General features: G+C 39.6%; 1 protein-coding gene across 4 annotated transcripts in view; it reads left to right on the plus strand.

The window, feature by feature from the left end:
- Positions 1-310: 310 nt before the first annotated feature.
- Positions 311-23,447, plus strand: part of Serinc (serine incorporator TMS1) — a 120,823-nt gene continuing 97,686 nt past the window's right edge. For all 4 annotated transcript variants that reach the window (XM_067158097.2, XM_067158099.2, XM_067158100.2 and 1 more), the window contains exons 1-2: positions 311-514; positions 21,702-21,866. In XM_067158097.2, the coding sequence (XP_067014198.1) occupies positions 479-514; positions 21,702-21,866 (201 nt within the window). In that variant the 5' untranslated portion in view covers positions 311-478. The remainder of the gene's footprint in view (positions 515-21,701; positions 21,867-23,447) is intronic.

Here is a 23,447-nt window from a genome sequence, read left to right on the forward strand (position 1 = left end):
GATCGATGTTCCACATTCGAACAATACTAACTACAGTATCGAAATGTACGTTGAATGATGGAATGCTTTACACTATCGATAAGCTTAATTTTCCCTGTTAGAGTGCACCAACAACAGAATATTACTTTTTCGAATAATTCTGTTGCTCTATATTAGTAGCATACTTTTTGACACTGAAACAGCGGAGTGATAGGAGAATCATTTGTTTATTTTAATTTCAGTCTAGGTCTTCCAGAGAAGTTAAACTGAAATTCAATATACTGTTTTGGGTTGCATTGCAATTTGTGCTCTTGGTGTTGGTATCACTGGTCAAAGGAAACGCAATCCTCAATCCGTATTGATATAGAGCGAGTGTTGGCCTGTTCTGCGTAGTGTATATACGGTATTCATTTACGTCGAGAGTTTCAACTTCTAAAATCATACTTATCGTCTACACGATTAGATTTGATTTAACGGCCTGTGAAGACATAACGTGAAAATGGGCGCAGTTTTGGGCCTTTGTTCTGCTGCTCAGGTGAGGCATTGTATTGTCATTTGTGTCAGCTGACGGTGTGTCATTGCTCCTGATTTCGAAAATATGTCTCCACTTCATTGATTGTGAAGTGTCATTTATAAATGCCTTCATCGTCATGCTTAAAAGAGTGGAAATTTTGCTTTTTGGCATTTGAAAGAATACTTGACACGATATATAAATGTATTGGCACACTTTCCATAAATCGCTGTCCTTATTGTTTTTGAGTGCATGGAGATCCCTTGAATATTATCCTTTGTATTCTCGTTCAGTATAGTCAGGGTCTTGCAAATAACACACAGGTCGTCATTCCGACTATAGTAGAAGCCGTATAGCTGACGTAAGTTTCACCAGATTGTTCCAGGCGTTATTGTAACTTAATTATATAATTTTCAGAACGTTAAGTTTGCTAGAATGAATTATTTCACAATCATTAACACTGTTAGCCATACAATATCAGTAGCCTACCCTCTTTTTTCATATTGAGAAAATGGACCATAGGTGACGATGTATTATTGAACTTTCTGGAATATTTCTTTCATGTATTGGTGTTAGGCAGTCCATATAATTGTTAGGTACATTTTCCAATTTGTAAAATGCGCAGCCTACTAGCAAAGGTTTAGGCTCTACGAAGTTGGCATTTAGATGTCATTAAGAGCCAAGGTGTGCATTCAGTTAGCCTTATGGTGCTCTTGGAACATGGGACAAGAAGAAAAATATCATTACCATGAGTATTTATTTGGGCTAAAATAGGTTGGCAAATAAGCAGATACAATTTAGGAAATAGGCATAAAATAAGAATGGCGTAGGCTAATGGCTAATGTTGCTACTTAATAAAACGAACGAGTTGGCCGCACGTTTAGGGTTGCGTAACTGTGAGCTTGCATTCGGGAAATAGTGGGTTCGAATCCCACTGTTGGCAGCCCCGAAGAACTGTGGTTTTCCATTGTCAAACCAGGCAAATGCTGGAACTCTACCTTAAAGGACACTGCTTCCACCTTCCCTATTCTAGCCCTTTCCCATCCCGTACGTCGCCGAAAATCTTCCGTTGTATTAGAGCGACGATAAACCACTAGCAGGCTACTTAATAAAACACATTTGCATCACACTTTAATGCTTAATCTTATATACCAAGCACGGAATCCGGCAACCCTCTCGACAAGTTGGCTTGTGGAACGAGATTTTCAGTAGAGATTTCTGTTCTGTAATACAGAAATATTGTTTGTGCAAATGATATTTTTCACCTATTAAATTAAAGCGAGAGTTACATTTATTAATCCAGATATGCCTAAAATAATTCTTTGAGTGGATTCATGATTTTATGTTATATAAGATAATTAACATAATGCAAGAGTTAATACAGGTAAACCCCCTGTGGGTGGGGAATGCAGACGAATACACCCATGCTATCCCCTGCCTGTCGTAAGAGGCGACTAAAAGGGGCGATCAAGGGATGATTGAATTAGAACCATGAAACCACTTGTGATTAGTACCATCACGCGGGGAAAACCATGGGTCGCCTTTACTTGCGTGTAATACCACTATGTTAGGTACACTGTAGGTTTGGGATTAGTAGCAGCAGAGAATGGTTCACTGTGGGTTTCCAGTACCTGTGATTAGTACCGTTGGTCTGCGTTGTCTGTGATTTTTACCCACTATGTGAGGAATACCACAAGATAGTAAGAGTCTCTGTGATTAGTACACCTATGTGAGGTGCATCATGAGTTTGTGTTTCCTATGGATGGTGCCATTATGTAAGAAACACCCTAGGTCTGCGTTACCTGTGCGACGTACAATACTTGTGAGTAGTACCATAATGAATGGAACGCCGTGAGTTTACGCCACTTTTGATTAGTACCGCAGCTTGAGAAATACCATGGTTCTACTGTACTAGCGATAGTACCATTATGAGGGGCCGTTGAGCTGGATTTTTAACCCCTTTAGATAACGAGCATTATTCATTCAGTCTTGTGCTTTCGAAGCAGTCCCTTGGTCAGTAATGTAGTTTCTGGGAAGGTGAAGCATTGCAGGTCAGATGCACTGATTGTTTTAAATTCATATTCATCCATTCATTCTTCATAACGTTTTGAATTCTGGTCAGTGGATGAATTTCAAACTTTTAAATTGTCATTGCATTTCGTCTTGTTTTGTGCCATTAGGGACCAATCGCCTAGATGTTAGGCCCTTTTAAACAACAATCATCATCATAATCATCAGTACACAAATTGGAAGAAAAATATATAAATTTAGACAGAAAGAGGTGTCTTTTTAAAAGGACAGTAGGCATATAAGGGGTATATTTTCACATGTGCATATAGTGAATAAGGTAACGATGTATGCAGTTGTTAGATGTTTACTGTACAGTATTCGGTACAATAGTGAAAGAAATATTCATTAAGACTCATTGACTTGCACACACATGCAAATATGCATTTTTAAAAACCCCGATGTATATCTGAAGTTTCAAAATTATTCTCATGAATATAGTCGTTCATTGTGGTACTGCACAAAACATTTGATTTCTAATGTACCAAACACTTCTCACGCTTCAGTGATGAATAAAGTCACTCGTCTGTCTTTTTGTGTATAGTATTGGGCAAAGCATTTGATATGCAATGCAACATCGCACTTCTCACATTTCATGTATGCCTCCTTCTGACAAATTCTGCACAGTGTCTGCTTGCCTTGTGGTATGATAGTTTGTTTGATCGTACTTGGAATCGTCTAAAGACGAGAAGAAAGGCACCTTTTCTTTGCAGTAGTCCGCTGGATTGTTTCTAGAAGGGCAGTTACAACCATTCTGCGGAAAGTCAGGCGGTATAATTTCCCTTTTGTTCAGTCTGTGCAAATGCCATGCATTTTGTTCACACACAGTAATTCAGTGAGCAACGGGTGGAAAATACTGCTTCATTCCACAAGTGGAAATTCTGTAGAGGCTTACATTCAGGTTACCTCTGTCCACTCCTCCCTTTCCAGAGTGATACTCATGGAAGAGGTGTGGTGGTTTCAGAGAGATCCTTTTCTTGTTGTAAGACATCTCTGTTTTATTGAAATTGTTACCGTGTTTTGGTGGTAGGTAGAGGTGTAAGAAGGTGCGGGCGTGAATGGGTCTCAAACTACGGAATCAAAGTTAATGTAAAAGTTAACAAGGTTATATTTCCTTTTCAATATTAAGTAATAACAAAGAACAGGTACTTAGTAGCCGAAACACAATTTGAAATGTACAATTACAGGGATTACAGAGTTTGGGCTTCGAGCCCTGAGTTCACAATTTTTGAGCAACTAGCCCAACTTTCCGATATACAAATTTTAACAAAGGGGCAGAAGACCCCAATCAAACCCTGGAGCCCTTGCTCCAAATTACACAGTAAAGCCTCCTCGAGGCATACAACACTCCGTTTCCAAAAGAGCTACACGCTCCTTAATTTAAGCCTCTCCTAGGCCACACCAAACTCCACCTTCAAGTTGTCCTCAACGGACATAAACACAGGGGTAAAATACCCAATCTACTGAGGTCTATTAAATGAAAAGCAGGTTAATTAAATGACCTCTAAAACAATTTGAGAGGAGGCGAACTTGCACTCCTAATACACTTGGTTTTTAAGACCTACTTTGGCTCTTAGGCCACTGATGCAAGGGCTAATCCCATACTACAGAGGTGACGTAATAGCAATTTACATTACATTACGGAAGAATAGGTTGAGAGAATAAGTTCACCTCAAGACGATGTGAGTGGGAGCTCAAGAGGGTTAAGCACTCTCTATCCCGATATGTCGTTTTAAAATAGAATAGATACCAGTTGTTTTTACATTTTAGGAAAAGGTTACATGGTTGAACGCTTAGAACCCGCCCCGAAAGTTAAACTGCTGAGCAAGAAAAGAAAGAATTTATTAATCGGCCATTACCTTATTGTTGACCGCCGCCGAGGAAAGAGGCGCTTCCCGCCTCCTGCTATGTACTTAATACACTAAAAGATGGAACAGAAGTGGCCCGGAGACCCTAAAATCAGCAGTTTATATACTCTCGCGGAAGTTTCTAGGCGTTAGGGGAATGAAAACACCCGCCCACAATGTTTTTATTGGATAGGACCCCGCAACAGATACAAGTTGGGGGAAGATACACCAGATTGGTCAGAAATTACTAAAAGAAATTCGGGATTGGATAAATCTAAAACAAGGGGAAAAAGAGGGGTATACAGCCAACTTAAACAATAACAGAAAGAAATTTAACAAGAAACAAACTTTTGAAATAAAAATTTCTCCAACAAAATAGTTCTTTGACTCCGCACTAGGGTGCGCTATTGTTGATCTTCAGTAGTGTCCTCTAGAAGAGAAAGTTCACACTTCTTACTTCAAGCGAAACAAAAACACATCAAAAGTGACACAGTTCAAAAACTCAAAATTTTCCACGTGGTGACATCTTCTGAGAAAGTAGAGAATTAATAGAGTAGATAAAGTTCAACCTTCCTCCAGAAGAGGAGTTTCAACTGGCGCAACTTTTAAATAAACGGTGTAGAGGTGTACCGCCCGGTACAGAAATAATCATCAATCGCTACTGATCTGCACGTAGGGCAGTCGCCCAGGTGGCAGATTCCCTGTGCGTTGTTTTGCTAGCCTTAAATTATTTCAAAGAAATTGGAAATTTATTGAACATCTTCCTTGGTAAGTTATTCCAATCCCTAACTCCCGTTCCTAAAAATGAATACTTTCCCCAATTTGTCCTTGAATTCCAACTTTATCTTCATATCGTGATCTTTCCTACTTTTAAAGACACCACTCAAACTTTTTCGTCTACTAATGTCATTCCACGCCATCTCTCCACTGACAGCTCGGAACATACCACTTACATTCTTAAAATACAAATGTTTATTTGAACAAAACACCTTTTCAATACATATAAGTTATATTGAATTTCAATATGGACCCACAGTGAAAATGTTTACTTGTTCATACCACTTAGTCGAGCAGCTCGTCTCCTTTTTACCAATTCTTCCCAGCACAAACTTTGCAACATTTTTGTGCTGCTACTATTTTTCGGAAATCACCCAGAACAAATCGAGCTGCTTTTCTTTGGATTTTTTCCAGTTCTTGAATCTAGTAATCCTGGTGAGGTTCCCATTTCTGGAACCATACTCTATTTGGGGTCTTAACAAAGACTTGTATGTCCTCGCCGTTACATCCTTACAACCCCAAAATACCCTTATAACCATGTGCAGAGATCTGTACCCTTTATTTACAATCCCATTTACTGTACGTGATTACCCCAATGAAGATCTTTCCTTATATTAACCCTTTTAGGACTGGGTATATTCAAGGAGGGAGCGCCTAAGACCAGCTGTTTAGCGTGTGGTATGGCGGAAAAGACCACGCATTCGAGGCATATTTTTACATTTCCTTTCAGAAACCTGTAACTTAGTCTGTAATAAATGTTTCTTCACGATTCGTTTTTTTTTTTTTTAATCTTGAAAACAACCCTTTTTTTAATTATGAGATGTAACCGGAGGCAGTTTGAACCAAATTAATATTTTAAAATAAAGAATGTTTTATATATATGCTAAGTATTTGTAGCTTCTAAATTAAGCAAAACTTATCTATGGCAAATGTATTTAGGTTCCATACTTCATTTTCCGTATTATCACAAATTTTTTTTGAGTTCGGATTGAAATTAACAAAATATTGTTATTGTCAACTTGATCTGAAGTCTAAAAAAACTAGCACAGCAGTAAGCACGCATTGTTTGCGTACACTTTGTAGATACAAAGCAAGAACCTCGACTAACACCAATGCTCAATAATACCAATACAGTATAATGCACTGAAACTGACCCAATAATGTTTTAAAATGTTTCTAGTTTTCCACACTTACAAAAACTTATTTACAAATGTGTTTTGCAATGCACACACCATGGCATCCTTGACATTTGGTACACACAGTTCTTCAGCTGGCCCTATAAAGGTTAAATATTAATAATCGTTTCATCCTCCTCATGATGTGCAGGTCGTTAAGGGCGTCAAATGACCTGCACGTGGCGAACCGAACATGTCCTCGGACACTCCTGGCACTAAAAGCCATACACCATTTCATTTTCACCTAGCGCATGGTTTTCAGTTTTATAGTTTGTTTGTTTCTTTCTTTCTTTGCTAATTTATGGTATCTCCTTTCAAAGAGGATAATTATTTTGAATGTTGTTTTCCATTTCGAGTGATACAGCCATCGCCTTTGTAAATAATTAGTGTTTCTTGTAAACGTATGACAAGTGGCGATTTGTAGGCAGAACTCGCCAAGAACTCTGATGACTTGTTAGATGATTTATCAGATTTCTGGGAAGGAGATATCATAAATAAGGAAACAAACAAACGATGAAACTGGGAAGAGTGCACTACGTGACTTGCTGCCACACGTGATTTATGTTGAAATGGCAACAGCAGACTGCACAGCTCGGTGATGAGGTTAGCGCGGGCTGGCGAGCGCGAGGTGGCGCTGTTCATTAGATATGCTGCACTATACTTGTTGTTTATTTCGTGCTTTGACTTTCATACCCAATCAGACTTTAATCTAACAGTCCCAAAAGATCTTCAAGACCCCTAATATAGCATCATTATTTATGTGTTAAATTATTTGGCCTACAGATATCCTTTTATTCCATTGCAGAAATATCGTCAATTGGTCTTCCTCACAAGGACTGTCGCTGACGATATATTGTCAGCTTGTCCTATAAGGGTTAACACATAGATACTTCCTCCAAAGCACTCACTATTTCATCAAGAGTCATAAACCTGAAAACAGAAACGAAGGTTGTCGTATACCCATATTTACCTACTGTCATTTTTGACACCTATATTGGCATTGGCATGGCAACCATTAAAGTACAGTCCTCAATGTCCTCTCGAACTGGTGCCGTATTTAGAAACTTACCCCCAATCCACAAAAATGCAGCCACATGACCATAACACAACGTAAATCTCCTCGACCAACATCATATTACCTACCTGACAAGCCCATCACCGTAGTTACGCAACAGCATGACCTAGGTGTAATATTCGATACAAAATTACAATTTAAGACCCACATAAAATCATATACAACCAAGGCTATGAAATTACTAGGCATTCCGTATCGCTTCACAGAAATTTCTGACCCCATTGCTCTTCGTCGCTTCTTGCCTCACCGGGCGAGTTGGCCGTGCGCGTAGAGGCGCGCGGCTGTGAGCTTGCATCCGGGAGATAGTAGGTTCGAATCCCACTATCGGCAGCCCTGAAAATGGTTTTCCGTGTTTTCCCATTTTCACACCAGGCAAATGCTGGGGCTGTACCTTAATTAAGGCCACGGCCGCTTCCTTCCAACTCCTAGGTCTTTCCCATCCCATCGTCGCCATAAGACCTATCTGTGTCGGTGCGACGTAAAGCCCCTAGCATAAAAACTTCTTGTCTCGCTCTTCTCTCTCCGTGTTCCTTCCCGCTCCACCAGAACCAAAGACCTTCTCCATATTCCCCACACTCAGCACTCAATACTTCGATCTTTCCTAATCTGCCTCCCAACACTCTTTAACAGACAAGAGCTTGATATAGCATCAAATAAGTGTATTCAAGAGGTGTGTAAATAGTCTCTTCAAGATAAGTTGATGTGAAGGGATTATACCGCCATCTTGACCCATGAGGACTTGGCTATGAACATGGTTTTCGATTTGGACAGTTGTTATTAGTAGGCTGTGTACCTGATCTTGTTATATTTTGTTATGTTTGTTATATTTTATTATGAAAGTTTAAGTTCGTTAAACAGTCTGTTGACAGTGCAAGTGAAATTTGCTCATTGTAGCTGTATCTTGTGCTTCGTGAATAAATAAATAAATAAATAAACGATTAGAAAATCCACAGCGTATTTCCAGTTATTAGACCGGGTCTGGGATGGAATGAATGAAGCCCCCGTTAAGCGGTGAGGTTAGGAAGCCTGTCTCACTTCTGGGGCAGTGATGAATGACAGATGAAATGATATTGGAGTGTGTTGCTGGAATGTAATATTACAGGGAAAACCGGAGTACCTAGAGAAAAACCTGCGCCACCTCCGCTTTGTCCAGCACAAATCTCACATGGAGTGACTGGAATTTGAACCCACGGTAGGCAGCGGTGAGAGACCGGCGCGCTGCCGCCCGTGCTACGGAGGCTCCTATGTGATATCAAAATATAATACTTATAAGCGAAGAGAATACAAGGTATGAAAAAGAAAAAAAAAGAATTGGTGAGGTAATTGTAACCTTTGAATTTGTCGGTGCACGTTATCTTCCACGATTGTAATGTGGGTTTTGTTTAAACTCATACCACACACAGCTAAACTAAATTGGGTGGTGTGCAAGTTCATACCTTTTCCTCCAATACTGCAACATTGTTAAACCAAACTCAATGACTGACAAATAAGAGTGTCAGCTGTCCTTTTAAAAGGACGGTAGGCATATCTGGGTTAATAATACAGTACATTGACTATATATATATTTTTTTTTTTTTCAAATAGGAGACAGAAACTAAAATAGTCGAGAGGCAAAATTACTGGCTGTACTATTCCCAGGTGTATGGAAACGGGTTTAATTGTATTTCTCACCGAGCTCGATAGCTGCAGTCGCTTAAGTGCAGCCAGTATCCAGTATTCGGGAGATAGTAGGTTCGAACCCCACTGTCGGCAGCCCTGAAAATGGTTTTCTGTGGTTTCCCATTTTCACACCAGGCAAATTAAGGCCATGGCCGCTTCCTTCCCACTCCTAGCCCTTTCCTGTCCCATCGTTGCCATAAGACGTATCTATGTCGGTGTGACGTAAAGCAACTAGCAAAAAAGAAAAAGGAAAAAAACTGTATTTCACACTTTGATATATACACTTGAATAAAAAAGGGCACATTGCCTAACTTCCAGGCTCTAGTCTTGAGATATTGTTGGACTTAATTCAGAGAGGTGCTGGTAAAAGAGCAGTTATGTCAGCAGGAACTATTTGAAGATTTTTTTTTTTTTTTTGCTATTGGCTTTACGTCGCACCGACACAGATAGGTCTTATGGCGACGATTCTTTGAAGAATAATTTATTGCATGTTTTGTTACACATAGTTTAACGGAATCCTACAATTACAATATACATTTGAATGAAGGAATGCCTCCATCAGTTAGTGGATGCATGATTTCATGAATAAACACTCTTTTCACCCAGTCACCGATAGGAGGAGCTATGTTGCATATTTTCGTTGGGTGGCCTCTGATAGCCTCTTGTTGGAGGTTGAAATTGAGAGAACTTCAAAATAAGTACTGCTTATATTGTTTCACTGTCCAGCTCCATGGCTAAATGGTTAGCTTGCGGCCTTTGGTCACAGGGGTCCCAGGTTCGATTTCCGGCAGGGTCTGGAATTTTTACCATAATTGGTTAATTTCTCTGGCACGGGGGCTGCATCATTTCATCCTCGTCTAGATGTGCAGGTCACCTATGGCCATCAAATTAAAAAAGACCTGCATCTGGTGAACCAAACTTGTCATCAGAAACTCAAGGCACTGAAAGCCATACGCCATTTGATTTCATTGTTTCACTATAGAGTTGTGCTCTTTGGACACCTGGGGTTTGAGGATATATATAACGGACTATTATATTGGTATTATATATATATTCACAAAATCATCAGCACACTTGCTTGTGAGACCACTAGGATCCAAAATTGTACAAAAATTGCTAGTAGACTTAATGCTACAACTTGGAAAAAATAAATTATTCGTATGCACAAGTTCTGTATGGACTGCAGCATATTCATAGGGGATTACCACATAAAGGTGGTGGTGCAGAATGAATGAGTCTTTGATAATGCCTGTTATGTTGTTGAATATATTTCTGGGGATACCTAACCCTTTCAAGATATTCCAGGTGTATTTTGTAGTACCTCCCCTACTACTAAGCAACAATCCTTTCACTGACCAATGCTCAAGTCGGATATTGTAGTACAGTGGAACCTTGGATTGCGAGCATAATTCGTTCTGGCAACATGCTTTGGACATTGAGAAAGCATACAATAGTGTACCAAGGGAAAGAATTTGGCAATGCATGAAAGAACTTCAAGTGCGAGACAGCCTCATAGACAAAGTGAAAATGTTGTATAGTGGGAACAGAAGCTGTATTCAAGTAGGATGTGGTTTGTTGGACTGGTTTGAAACAAAGAGAGGAGTGCAGCAGGGCAGCTCATTGTCACCACTTCTATTTATTATTGTAATGGATGTAGTAATGAAATCTATTAAAAGGAAAGAACGTGGAGATATCAAAGCCTTCACATTTGCAGATGATGATGCAATCTGGAGTGACTCAGAAGAGGAATTGGGAGAGAGAATACAAAGCTGGAATGAGGAGTTTAAGAAATATGGTTTAAACATCAGCAAGACCAAGACAGTGGTGATGAAAGTGTATGGGGAAGGAGCAGAACCAATAGTCAGGTTAAATGAAGCTCAACTGGACAGCGTTCCAGTTTTCAAATACTTGGGTAGCGTTATATCAAATGACAACCTAGCAAAACATGAGGTGAACAATCGAATCAATAAGGCAACACAATTTTACCACCAGGTAAAACACCTGCTGTGGGATGAGCAAATACCCATGAAAACAAAAATGACATTGTACAAGTCCTATTATACACCAATTCTTACATACAGTCTCGAAACCACAACACTGACCAATAGAGATAATTCCAAACTTCAGGCAGCTGAAATGAAATTCCTACGCACTATGATCCAGAAAACCAGGAAAGACAAGATTAGGAATAAGAAAATTATGAGGAGAAGTAGGAATAGATGATTCTCTCCTCAATAAGATTCAGATATCAAGACTGAAGTGGTTTGGTCACATGAAGAGGATGCCAGTAAACAGAACTGCAAGGAAGGAATTTGACAGAAAGGTAGAAGGAAGACGACCCGTGGGAAGGCCACGAAGGAAATGGATAGATTTAGTTAAGAGCGATGTACTGCTGAGAGGTCATGATTGGGACAAGTTGGTGGAGGAAGAATGGTACAAGGACAGGATGAGATGGAGGAGGCTCATATACTACACCCGGGAAACTGGAGATGGTTTAGGATGATGATGATGAACATGCTTGTAATCCAAAGCAGCCGGGCTGAGTGGCTCAGACGGTTGAGGCGCTGGCCTTCTGACCCCAACTTGACAGGTTCGATCTTGGCTCAGTCCGGTGGTATTTGAAGGTGCTCTAATACGTCGGCCTCGTGTCGGTAGATTTACTGGCACGTAAAAGAACTCCTGCGGGACAAAATTCAGGCACCTCGGCGTCTCCGAAAACTGAAAAAGTAGTTAGTGGGACGTAAAGCCAATATTATTATTATTATGTAATCCAAAGCACTCGTATATCAAAGCAAGTTTTCCCATAAGAAAAATTGAAGCGCGCATTATTCGTCCACAACACAAAAATATTTATTTGCATACCATTTCTGAAACAAAATATAACGTAAAACAAATTAATGAGAACTTTTCTTTACAGTAGAATCATTGTTGGTGTGAGGGAGATGAGATGACATGAGAAGAGTTACTGTGTAGCACGAATTTCACTAACAGAATCACTGCTATCCTTTGGCTCACTGGAATTTTCTTTTTTTATAACTTTAACGAGGAACCTGTCCAATGACTTGCTTTTGCCTCTTTTAGGGGATTTCACGAAAATGTGACATTGCATTGTCATTGAACTGATTCATCACTCGCACTGCCATAGCCTTATGGTTGGTGATTTTCTACAAAATTTTGCACCGTTTCCCACATTTTTTACTTCTCCCGATTCTCAGTTGAAGTGAGAGATTCCACTGACTTTTCCTCCTCCTCTTCCCCGCGCGAGACCTCCTCCATAACCTCCTCCTGTTCGTGATGCAGGTCCATCAGTTCGTTGATGGTCGGTTCCTGGGTATGTTCTTCCAAGTCATTCACCTCCAGCCCCATAGTCTTCCCTAAGGATACAATTTCATCGACAATCGGCAGCTCATTGTCAACAACAATCCCCTCAAAGTCATGTCAAGAACAGTCAGGCCACAGCTTTCCCCAAGCGGAAGTGAGAGTTCTCTTGGTGACTCCATCTCAGGCTTTATTGATGATCTTCAGACAGTCCATGATGGGGAAATGATTTCTCTCAAACTCTCGGAAGGTAAGGTTTGTTCCTTTGGTCACTTCGAAGCATCACTGAAATAGTGCTTTGGTGTATAGCTTCTTGAAGTTCTAAATGACTTGCTGATCCATTGGCTGAAGAAGTGGAGTAGTGTTGGGAGGAGGCAACTTAACCTTAACGAACTTGAATTTCTCCAGTAAGATGTCCTCAAGGTCTCAAGGCATGGAGGATGAGCAGGATCATTGTCCATAACCAGCAAGACTTTGAGCGGCAGATTATTTTCTGAAAATTATTTCTTCACTACAGGACCAAAGATCTCGTTCATCCATTCAAGAAACGAACAGGGAAGGGGAAACCATAGGCACACGTGACGCTCGTATTGCGGAACCTCACTCGCTTATCAAGTTACAATTTATTTAAAATGTTTGCTCGTCTTGCAAAACACTCGTAGACCAAGTTACTCGCATTCCGAGGTTTCACTGTATTTCCTTAAATATGGAAGGCATGGTTCATAAATATCTCTTTTCTGTATCAACTTCAATCACCTGCTCAGTGTCTCTTTCAAAACAAATAGTGGGATTCAACACTAAAGCACTATGCTTTTTTGGATGAACGACAATGTTGGCTCTTCTATTCGACGCCGTAGAAGGCACATAGTGAACTTCTTCGTGAATTTGGCACTTCATTTCCCTTAATGCTGGAGCTAGAGCTGTGCAGTGCTCCTTTGGGACAGATACTAAGCACTTGTCCGAAAGTTTGTCTCGCTGCAGTCAGATGACGGCAGTGGGTTGTACTTGTGCACCTTCCAGGGACTGCTCGAACCGCCAAGGTGTTGGATTCATCCACTCTGAAGATAATCCACTATGACTAATCACCCACAAGTTGGCTTTGGGCAAGTCTGTATATATCGAGACTCCTCTTCCTCTCATTAAGTGGGAAGCCAATGTAAGAAAGCCTTTCTCCCTTAAGGCTCATCTTAATCGCCTGCCAGTCCAGTTATCAACTTCGTTGATATTTAAAATGCCAAAGACAGATTTCCTCTCACTCTGTAAGTCTTTGACAGAGTGGAGGTGGGCGTCTTCGACTCGAAGCAGACGGTTACAGGTATTGGTGTTATAAGGAAGCCTCCCATTTAGCTTTCACAAGGCCCAACACGCAGCAACTCCTTGGAGTATATATCATTCCATCTGGTCAGTCGTGAGGAAGCCCAATGATTTTTTTCACAGCTCCTCTTGGTAACAAATTTCACCTTTCAGAATGGGACAATCTAATTTCAATAAAGTAGTATTTCTGAAAAATTTTACTCTGCACTGCCCAACATTAACAGCAATTACCACTTGTATTGAAAGCTTCTAGGTGTGGTACGACTGTGTGCTGGATAATCACTTAAGCCATTGTGGATTGGTTAGGTCAGACTAGTGACAAAACCATTGGTAGGGCCTCGATATTGAGACTGCAGTGAATTTCATGTGCAAAGTACCTACTGAATAACTGTTTATTGGTCATTCATTGGCTCTGTTTCACTTGTGTTTTTATTCTGCATGGATTGGTAACTGAGTGTTGATTTCTGGGAATGATGTAATTTCCCATTGTCAGCCAATGGCAGTGCTAGCAGACATCACTTTTTGGAAATGAGACATAGCTCCCATAGTGCATTGGCACTGCTGGTGGCTTCAAGTAGCCTATGCAGTGGCCTCCACGGTATGCACTAGCCTTGCGTCTTGGGTGGTGTGCTAAGTCCCAACTGACGAGCCTAACTTAGCACACGAGGGCGAAACGCCGGCAACCAAAAATGAGTTAGCTGGAAAATTTATAATGTCCAATAACGGACCATTATATTGGTATTATAAATTTACTCATTCAGGACAAATATTTTAGGTTCCCTATGGGAATCAACATCTACATCGTTCAACTCCTGGTCGCTTCATTTGAGATTTGTGCTGGACAAAGTGGGGTGGGACAGATTTTTCTCGGGGGGTACTCTGGTATATCCTGCAGTCTTTCATTCCAGCAACACACTCCAGTATCATTTCATCTGTCGGTCATTAATCATTGCCCCAGAGGAGTGAGACTGGCTTTGGCAGTCATCGCAGTTTCTATCCTTGCCGCTAGATGGGGGGGCTTCATTCATTCCATTCCTGACCTGGTTGAATGACTGGAAACAAGCTGTGAATTTTCATTTTCATTCCTCTGTCTCCTGATTTCATACAGTAACGTCTTGTACTTCCATTTCATATCACTATGCCGTGTGCAAAGAGTAAGGGGTTTGTCTCTTTGATTCCCATTTTTTGTTGTACACTTGTGGATTTCATCCATGGCTGTGAAGAGTAGAGGGGATGATACACTTCGTTGTTTGAAGTCCTGTTTCTTTGCGGACAAAGTAGGGGTCCCCGTATTATGAATAATGTAAAATTAAGCAATTTCCTCAATTGTGCCGCAAGTTGAAGGGCTTAAAGGGCCCGGAAAGGTTTCAAATTGCAAGTCTTGGGTAGCTGGGGGGGAAAAAAAAAGAAATTTGGAAAATCACTTCGGCCTTAAATGCAGTACCAGAAAAACAGCCTAAAATCACTTGTTTCTGTACTAGTTTTCTTTTTGATTCAAATCCTAGCCATAGTAAATTTAAATAATTCTTTCTATAACATATTCCTTGATTCAGTACTCTCGGGTACTTACAGGGGTTAGACAAGGCTGTAATCTTTCACCTTTGCTGTTCGTAGTTTACATGGATCATCTGCTGAAAGGTGTAAAATGGCAGGGAGGGATTCAGTTAGGTGGAAATGTAGTAAGCAGTCTGGCCTATGCTGACGACTTGGTCTTAATGGCAGATTGTGCCGAAAGCCTGCAGTGTAATATCTTGGAACTTGAAAATAGGTGCAATGAGTATGGTACGAAAATTAGCCTCTCGAAGACTAAATTGATGTCAGTAGGTAAGAAATTCAACAGAATTGAATGTCAGATTGGTGATACAAAGCTAGAACAGGTCGATAATACAAAGTATTTAGGTTGTGTGTTCTCCCAGGATGGTAATATAGTAAGATTGAATCAAGGTGTCGTAAAGCTAATACAGTGAGCTCGCAGTTGCGATCAACAGTATTCTGTAAGAAGGAAGTCAGCTCTCAGACGAAACTATCTTTACATCGGTCTGTTTCCAGACCAACTTTGCTTTACGGGAGCGAAAGCTGGGTGGATTCAGGATATCTTATTCATAAGTTAGAAGTAACAGACATGAAAGTAGTAAGAATGATTGCTGGTACAAACAGGTGGGAACAATGGCAGGATGGTACTCGGAATGAGGAGATAAAGGCTAATTTAGGAATGAACTCGATGGATGAAGCTGTATGCATAAACCTGCTTCGGTGGTGGGGTCATGTGAGGCGAATAGAGGAGGATAGGTTACCTAGCAGAATAATGGACTCTGCTATGGAGGGTAAGAGAAGTAGAGGTAGACCAAGACGACAATAGTTAGACTCGGTTTCTAACGATTTAAAGATAAGAGGTATAGAACTAAATGAGGCCACAAGACTAGTTGCAAATCGAGGATTGTGGCGACGTTTAGTAAATTCACAGAGGCTTGCAGACTGAATGCTGAAAGGCATAAGTCTATAATGATAATGTATGTATGTCCACACTGAATGAAATATAAGGGCTTATGTGAATCTCTACATTGACTCACATTAGTGCTCGTGATGGTAGAAAAAGGCAAACTACTAATGTAATTGGAAAACGATGATTAAGAAATGAATTGTAATTTTTAGGAATAAAGAATATATTCTCGTATCTTTGTTTTGTTTGTTTGGTCCTCAGCCCGAAGGCTGGTTGGATCCTCAACAGCTCTGCCATCAGCTGTCATAGATGGCCTAGGCATCACTGAAGAGGCGTACTTGGGAAATGAGGAGTGAGGTAGTTTCCCGTTGCTTTCCTCACCGAGCCAGAAGTTGCTATTATATATAGTCTGCCAAGCCCACTGAAATGCAAGCACCAACCAACCCTATGAGCAATATTTTCACGCCATTCATAGCAGGGACTGGCTGCAGAAGGCATGGCATTACTAGCATCACTCATACCTCAGTCACTTTCATTTTGTCAAAGCCAAGGATAAAGCTGAGACAGATCAATGAAAGTAACAAAATTGCTCTAGCCCATACCAGAAGACATAGTGCACTGTAAACACTAGGTCTGCCAGCAAAGGGATATTCTCATATCTATATAAAATAAGTGTTGTCTGTACATTGCTCAGAATTTGAATTGAATGGTATTTCTGTATTGATCATGTCCACAGTAACAAGAAAATTCAGTTTTTACTTTTCCGTAATTTCTGTATGTATGTACACGCATTACGAGAAAACGGCTGAAGAGAATTTAAAAAAAATCGCTATGTAAAGTGAGCCGCTATAATCTAGGCTATAAATCATTTTATTCACGCTGAGTGAAATGGTAGTTTAGGAAAGGCCTAAAATTCAATTCACAAATATTTATATTATTAGTGGTCATATCGTTAAATACTACATAACTAAAGTTATAGAGAATTAAATTTGTAATCATTTACGTCTTACGCATTTTTACCGTACCGGCTATGATAACACATATATTCATGAATTTGTATTTTTGTTGCAAAGTCCATATCAACGCCGAGCCCCGACAAAATGGTTAAACAGAATTTAATGAAAATCAGTATATGGAGTCGGGGAATAAGAAACTACAGTTTAAGCTATAAACAATGTTATTCACCCTGGGTGAAATGGTAGTTTAGGGGAAGGCTCCTAAAATTTAATTTTTAAACATCTATGTTCTTAGTCCGATGGAAAAGTACTACATAACAAAAGTTATAGAGAATACAATTTCCGATCATTTATGTTTCATTCACTTTTACCGTACTGACTGTGATGAGTGGTATTTCAGAACCGGAAGAAATTAATAATGTGAAGGCCTACAATATCGAAAGCGCGTAACATTGATCAACAATAACATTACACTGACCGTTGTTTGTTGTAATGTTCTTTGCCTCTTATGCTGACATTCAACTCCGATAGATGGGATTACTGCTGCATACAGAGTATAACAGCCTAACTGAATATTGGCGGGAAATAACTGAGGAGTTAGATAACTTTCTTATTTAGCATGCATTCCTCTGATTCATACATTTTCTGATACTGCTGGGACGTAACACACTGGTTCATCATAGTATGCCAGCTATTTGATACCTACTTTGACGTGCTGTTTTGAATGAGCAGTGTGCGCACTTAAGTCAAAGGCTCAGTTAGTAGTAGTAGGATGAACTGGTCTAGAATTACAATTTAGGCCTATTCCAAATTATAGTACCACAATTCACTAAATAACTCAAAATTCAACCCTGAAAAAAGCCGTTTCTTAAGAAAAGCTTCTTCCTCTTAAATTTTATTAAATCTACATTAATTTTATTCCAAATTAGCAGCGAAGATGTGGTTTCTTCCCTGGCTTGGAGGAAAAATTGCTTCCACGTCAGATAGTTCTTTCCCCTGCCAGTGTAGTGAATTGAGATTTTCAGACTCATCGGGTACTCCCAGGAAACAGATTAAACGGGCATAGTTTTTGCCCTGGGACTATCCACTATTCGAACCCCCCAGCCGAAAAAAGGACGAAGATTGTTCGCGGATCGTGGATGTCTGTGTCTTGGTCATTCCAGCTCTGTAGCTTTGGACTGTTAGTTCGGCAGCATAGTACTGTTTGTTAAAAGTGAGAAAATGTGTGGTTTTTCATTAGATCGAGTATTTCATATGAAAGCATTGCCCATGTTCATTTCAGTTAGGAAAACCACTAAGAGAGTCTTTCTGAGAATCTCTAAAGGCAGCTGGAGAGTGAGTGTCTTCCATTATAATGAAAACTCCCCAACCTGATTGTGACTGACGGCAGGCAAGCTGGCCTACCATTACAATGAAAATTCCCTAACCCAGTCTTCATGTGAGAAAAGACGTTGGTGATTTCCCCATCGTGTTTCTAGGGCAAGGTTAAGAGCTATGCAACTTAGTACAATCTTGCTCACAACGTTTACACTACCTAGAATTCTGTATAAAATTTAGAATTCCGTAGCGAAGCACGGGTACATCAGCTAGTTTAATTATATTTTACTTGCTTAAAATTTGTAGACTAATCATATCCCTAGGATGTATTCAACAATGAGTTGCTTGCCTAAAGGGCTAGAACTGTGGATTTTTATCAATGCATCCAAGACCAGTTGCCGTGGTAAATTGTTGTATGCCTTCTCAGTATCTTAAAATGACATCACTAGATCCTTTCTGAACTCCCATCTTTTCTCCAATGTTAATGCAAAAATTACATCAAAAATTTCATTAATCTCTTCTAAATCCATATTGCTTTTTCTACATTTCCTTTTCTTATGATAATAAAATAGTCAGTCGGAGGTTGTGTGTGCGCGTTGAGAGGTATGAAAGACATTTACATTGGGAGGATTTTTCCCCATCTACTTAGTTCCCTGTCAGGTTTGCTTTACTGTGTTATCACTAGACATCAGATTTTTATGCAGTAATTGGGTAAAATGCAAAGTAATTTGGTTGATCTTAACTACACGGGTCCGGTCTGAGACTTATTTGACAAATTCGACCATTTTCGGTTTTTAGTTCGTCCATATTAAGTTCATGTAAATATATGAGTTATGGTTTCATCCGCCCTGTCATTACAGTTCCTATTCACATAATAAATATTTAAAATATGGTAGAGATGATGTTTAAGCATATTTGAAAATTGAATACATTAATAAAATACAATGCAGAAGACCATTTGAAATACACAAGGCTTTCTTGAAAATTGCGAGCACTTTACATGCACATGTTTTCAGGCTTGCGTCACAATCGCATATTTGTCCTACAAGTCCTGGAGGCTTCACCACAATGTCATTTCTTTGTTCTAATAATAATAATAATAATAATAATAATAATAATATTTGCTTTACGTCCCACTAACTACTTTTTCTGTCTTCGGAGACCCCGAGGGCAAGAATTTAGTCCTGCTGGAGTTCTTTCATGTGGCAGTAAATCTACCGACACAAGGCTGACGTATTTGAGCACCTTCAAATACCACCTGACTGAGCCAGGATCGAACCTGCCACTTTGGGGTCAGAAGGTCAGCGCCTTAACCGTCTGAGCCACTCAGCCTGGCTTCCTTTGTTCTGGAGTGGCAAATGTTCTTACCAGAAAATGCTTTGGGAGGTGTGCTGAAGTAACCAGTATCATCTGATGAATTGCAATTATCATCCCTGTTATTTTCAGAATTTTCTCTTCCTACACATCAGTCTTCTTGTTCCGAAGCACTCCCATGATCTGAGCTCAAATGTGTCCTCTTCTCCAGATAATTCACTTTCTGAAACATCTACCCACTATTGTACTATTTTATCAAAATTACTGTCACCGAATGAAACAGTTCCTGACATCTCTGTAGCCCACCGTATTGCACTTACACCTGGGTGCGGTCTTGAGACGTACACAGTGCTATAACAAGTTATATCTTGCAAACAGCTTAGTGATTGTTTTCTCTTGACTGGCTGTTATTTTGAATTACTGAGCTCCGCGTATTGATGTAAATATTGTATATTTGTGCTAATTTTGTTTCTGTCTAGGCTCTCTTTTCTTTGTTTTTTCATTTGCTCCTTCATTATGTTTTTTAGCATTTTTTCAACTTATATTATGTAAATTATTTCAACCCCCTCATTTTTCACTGAAGATGGCTCAAACGAACCGAAACAGTTTGAATTTGTTTACTCCGTCTAATGACGGAATATATAATGTATTGAAATAGGAGGATGCTCTCATTTTTCACCTTTGTAAAGAGCTAAGCGATTACAAGGCCGGACAAGTCCGCACTAACTGCGGAATGGGTGTTACCGGTCTAGAAGACCGACCCAGGTAGTTACGGGTTAATAGGAAGTGTCATGCAACCTGTTCTTGTACTATAGTGAGTGTAACGTAAATTCTAGGAGTTCTATAGGCTGTATGCCTGATGTCTATGTAAATCTCGTCGCATAACCATTATACAGGATAGTGTACTTGTTACTTGCTTAACCCTAGAACTGGCAATGTTGATTCCTGTGGTGGCTGCCATATTTGGCAACTTTTACTTGTCTAAATAAAATACAAAATATCCACAAGATATGAAATAAATCTATGAAGTTTTATATATCTGCATAAAGCTAATACACTGAGGGTGGTTGTGGTGACACAAAATTGCATAAATGTTTTGACTAGTAAAATGTGCAGACTGTTCAAAAAGTGTAATTCCTAAATTCAAAATAATATTTTTCAATCATATGTACACAAAACTGAAACATGTCACAGAGATTTACGGATTGTCAATAACGTTTCTGTAATGCACTAGCAAATGTTTCATCACTATGAGAGGTATATTCATGAAAATATTAGGGAAAATGTATTGGCATGCAATCATTTGGAGGCACGGCCTTAGACCACATTACTTTATGGGAGATTCGTCATCACTTTCTGATATTTGATGCGAAGAAATAGCTGATAAACATTCCAAATCTGACTCTGAATCTCTCTTCATTCTGAATAACCTCAGTCAGATGCATCACTTTCATCTTCCAACAAATTTCGCACTACTGCATTCCTAATTTCACTGTGCTAAAAATGTATATAATAAATCGAGTACATATAGAGAAAATAAATACCTTGCACTGGACGGAAAACTAAGAAATAAAATGAAATTCAGTAGCAAAGCCCGTGTATGTTTACAAACACTACAAAAATGGCGCTCAAACAGATGGTCGGAAAACTGCACTCATTAATTTCTGTGATTTTACGTCCAAAGAGGTTGTAAATATGAATGAAACTGAACCCACGGCTATTGTCGACATCGAGAACGACAGGAAGTAGACTGTCGTGACATCTGGAAGAAATGAGGAAATTACGAGAAGAAATACAAACATATCTAATATTTGTCAGTTGCTAGTGCTAGGGTTAAGTAAGTTTGCATTCTAGTCTATCAGTGCCTAAATATCTGGACTCTGTAGTGTATCATATTTTGTGTTGTGTATATTAATCTTATACACTTGTCTAATTTTTAAACTCTCGTACAGTTGGCGTGTTGCTGTGGCAGTGCTGCCTGCGGTCTGTGTTGCTCTGCGTGCCCAACATGCCGCAACTCAACATCTACTCGCATCATGTACGCCATCATGCTACTGCTGGGTACAATCGCTGCCTGTATCACGCTTTCGCCAGGATTACAAGATGCTCTCAAAAAGGTAATATTTACTGTGTAAAACATGCCAGTGCCATAGATCCTTTCTCCAAAAAGGAGCAGATTGTTGTCCCAGTTTTCTGGTGTAAAATATGATTTTATTAATTAGAAATTATTCTTGTATGTTCCCCACGGTTGGCTTGGCATTATGATCATTTCATAATTTGATAGCCTTTAGTTTCCAAACTGTTTTGGTTTTACGAGGGAAAGTCAATAAGCATGTGCAATTTTACTCTGTCTTTAGGTTGACTCTGTGGTGGTGTGTGCTCTCTACCCGCTAGATGACACAGTTGTCTGTCTGGTAGGTTTCAGTGTTATCAGATCAGTACAGCTTGTGCAATTGTGATGTAAAAATGGCTGCACCACTCCATTTGTGCCAAGGAAGAACAGCGTTCCGTAATGCATATTTGTGGTCCGAGAGTGTACCAGGAGCGGAAATTCATAGAAGACATCAAAGTGTTTACCAGTGGATTAAGCAGTTCAAAAGGGGGCGCACGAGCGTGAAGGATGAGGGGGAAGATCCAGGTGTCAATATTGAAGTGCATGATATGATCCTGAATAACAGACGAACTGTTGATGACGCGGAAAACCATATGCACACTAGCCATGGTTCTCTGACCACAAGAAATGGATTACGGAACGCTGTTCTTCCTTGGTGCAGACGGCGGTGCGGCCATCTTTACATCGCAACAGCTTAAGCTGTACTGATCTGATAATACTGAAACCTACCACAGACATAGACAACAGTGCCATCTAGCGGCTGGTGAGCTCACAACGCCATAGAGCCAACCTAAAGACAATTAGAGCAAAATTGCAGATACTTATTGACTTGCCTACGCATTAGAATAAGCAGCAAAAAAAATTGCAATAAAAGGAGGTTTCACCTAATCTATACTTTATTTTATGTCATTTAATCTGCAGGACTGGTTTTGATCTTTCTTAGGCCATCCTCAGCTGGTTACACGATCTAATATTCACATACCATGCAATTATAAAACAATACTAAATCTAACAAGGAATGTGATATGACAATAACATCAAATTTGTTGTTTCTCATGATTTGGGACAATTTGAAGATTTAAAGTTAAAAATTTCATGATTGTTCCGTATTGAATAGCGAAATATACAGTATTAAATAGAAGGAAGGATCCACCTTTCAGTACTCTGTTATTAAGTTGAACCAAATAGAAGTTACAACCTGTTCATTTGGGACTGGTTTCAACACATTTGAAGTGTCATCATCAGCCAATTAGCAAAGCAATGCAAAAATTAAGTCATAAAGATCTAAAAATACATAACACAATTCAAGAGTAACAAGAACACTATTTCGTGCCGAAACAAATCCAGTTGAAGTTCATAACCAGGTCTAGTATAATCCTGTTATGCCGCATTCATATATGAAGACATATGATGTTATATTTGAGATCAGTAACGAGTTGGACAAAAATGGTTGTAGGTTTGGATCCCACTGGTGTCTGGTTGGTAATTTTTGTTCTGTACTTAACATCTCTTCAACACGTACTAAATGTACGTAACACGTCCTAATAGGTTGAAAGTCGGTTTCGGTTACAATGCTGTCGTGGAA

This window comes from Anabrus simplex, chromosome 14, assembly GCF_040414725.1.
Source record: "Anabrus simplex isolate iqAnaSimp1 chromosome 14, ASM4041472v1, whole genome shotgun sequence".
NCBI lineage: Eukaryota > Metazoa > Arthropoda > Insecta > Orthoptera > Tettigoniidae > Anabrus > Anabrus simplex.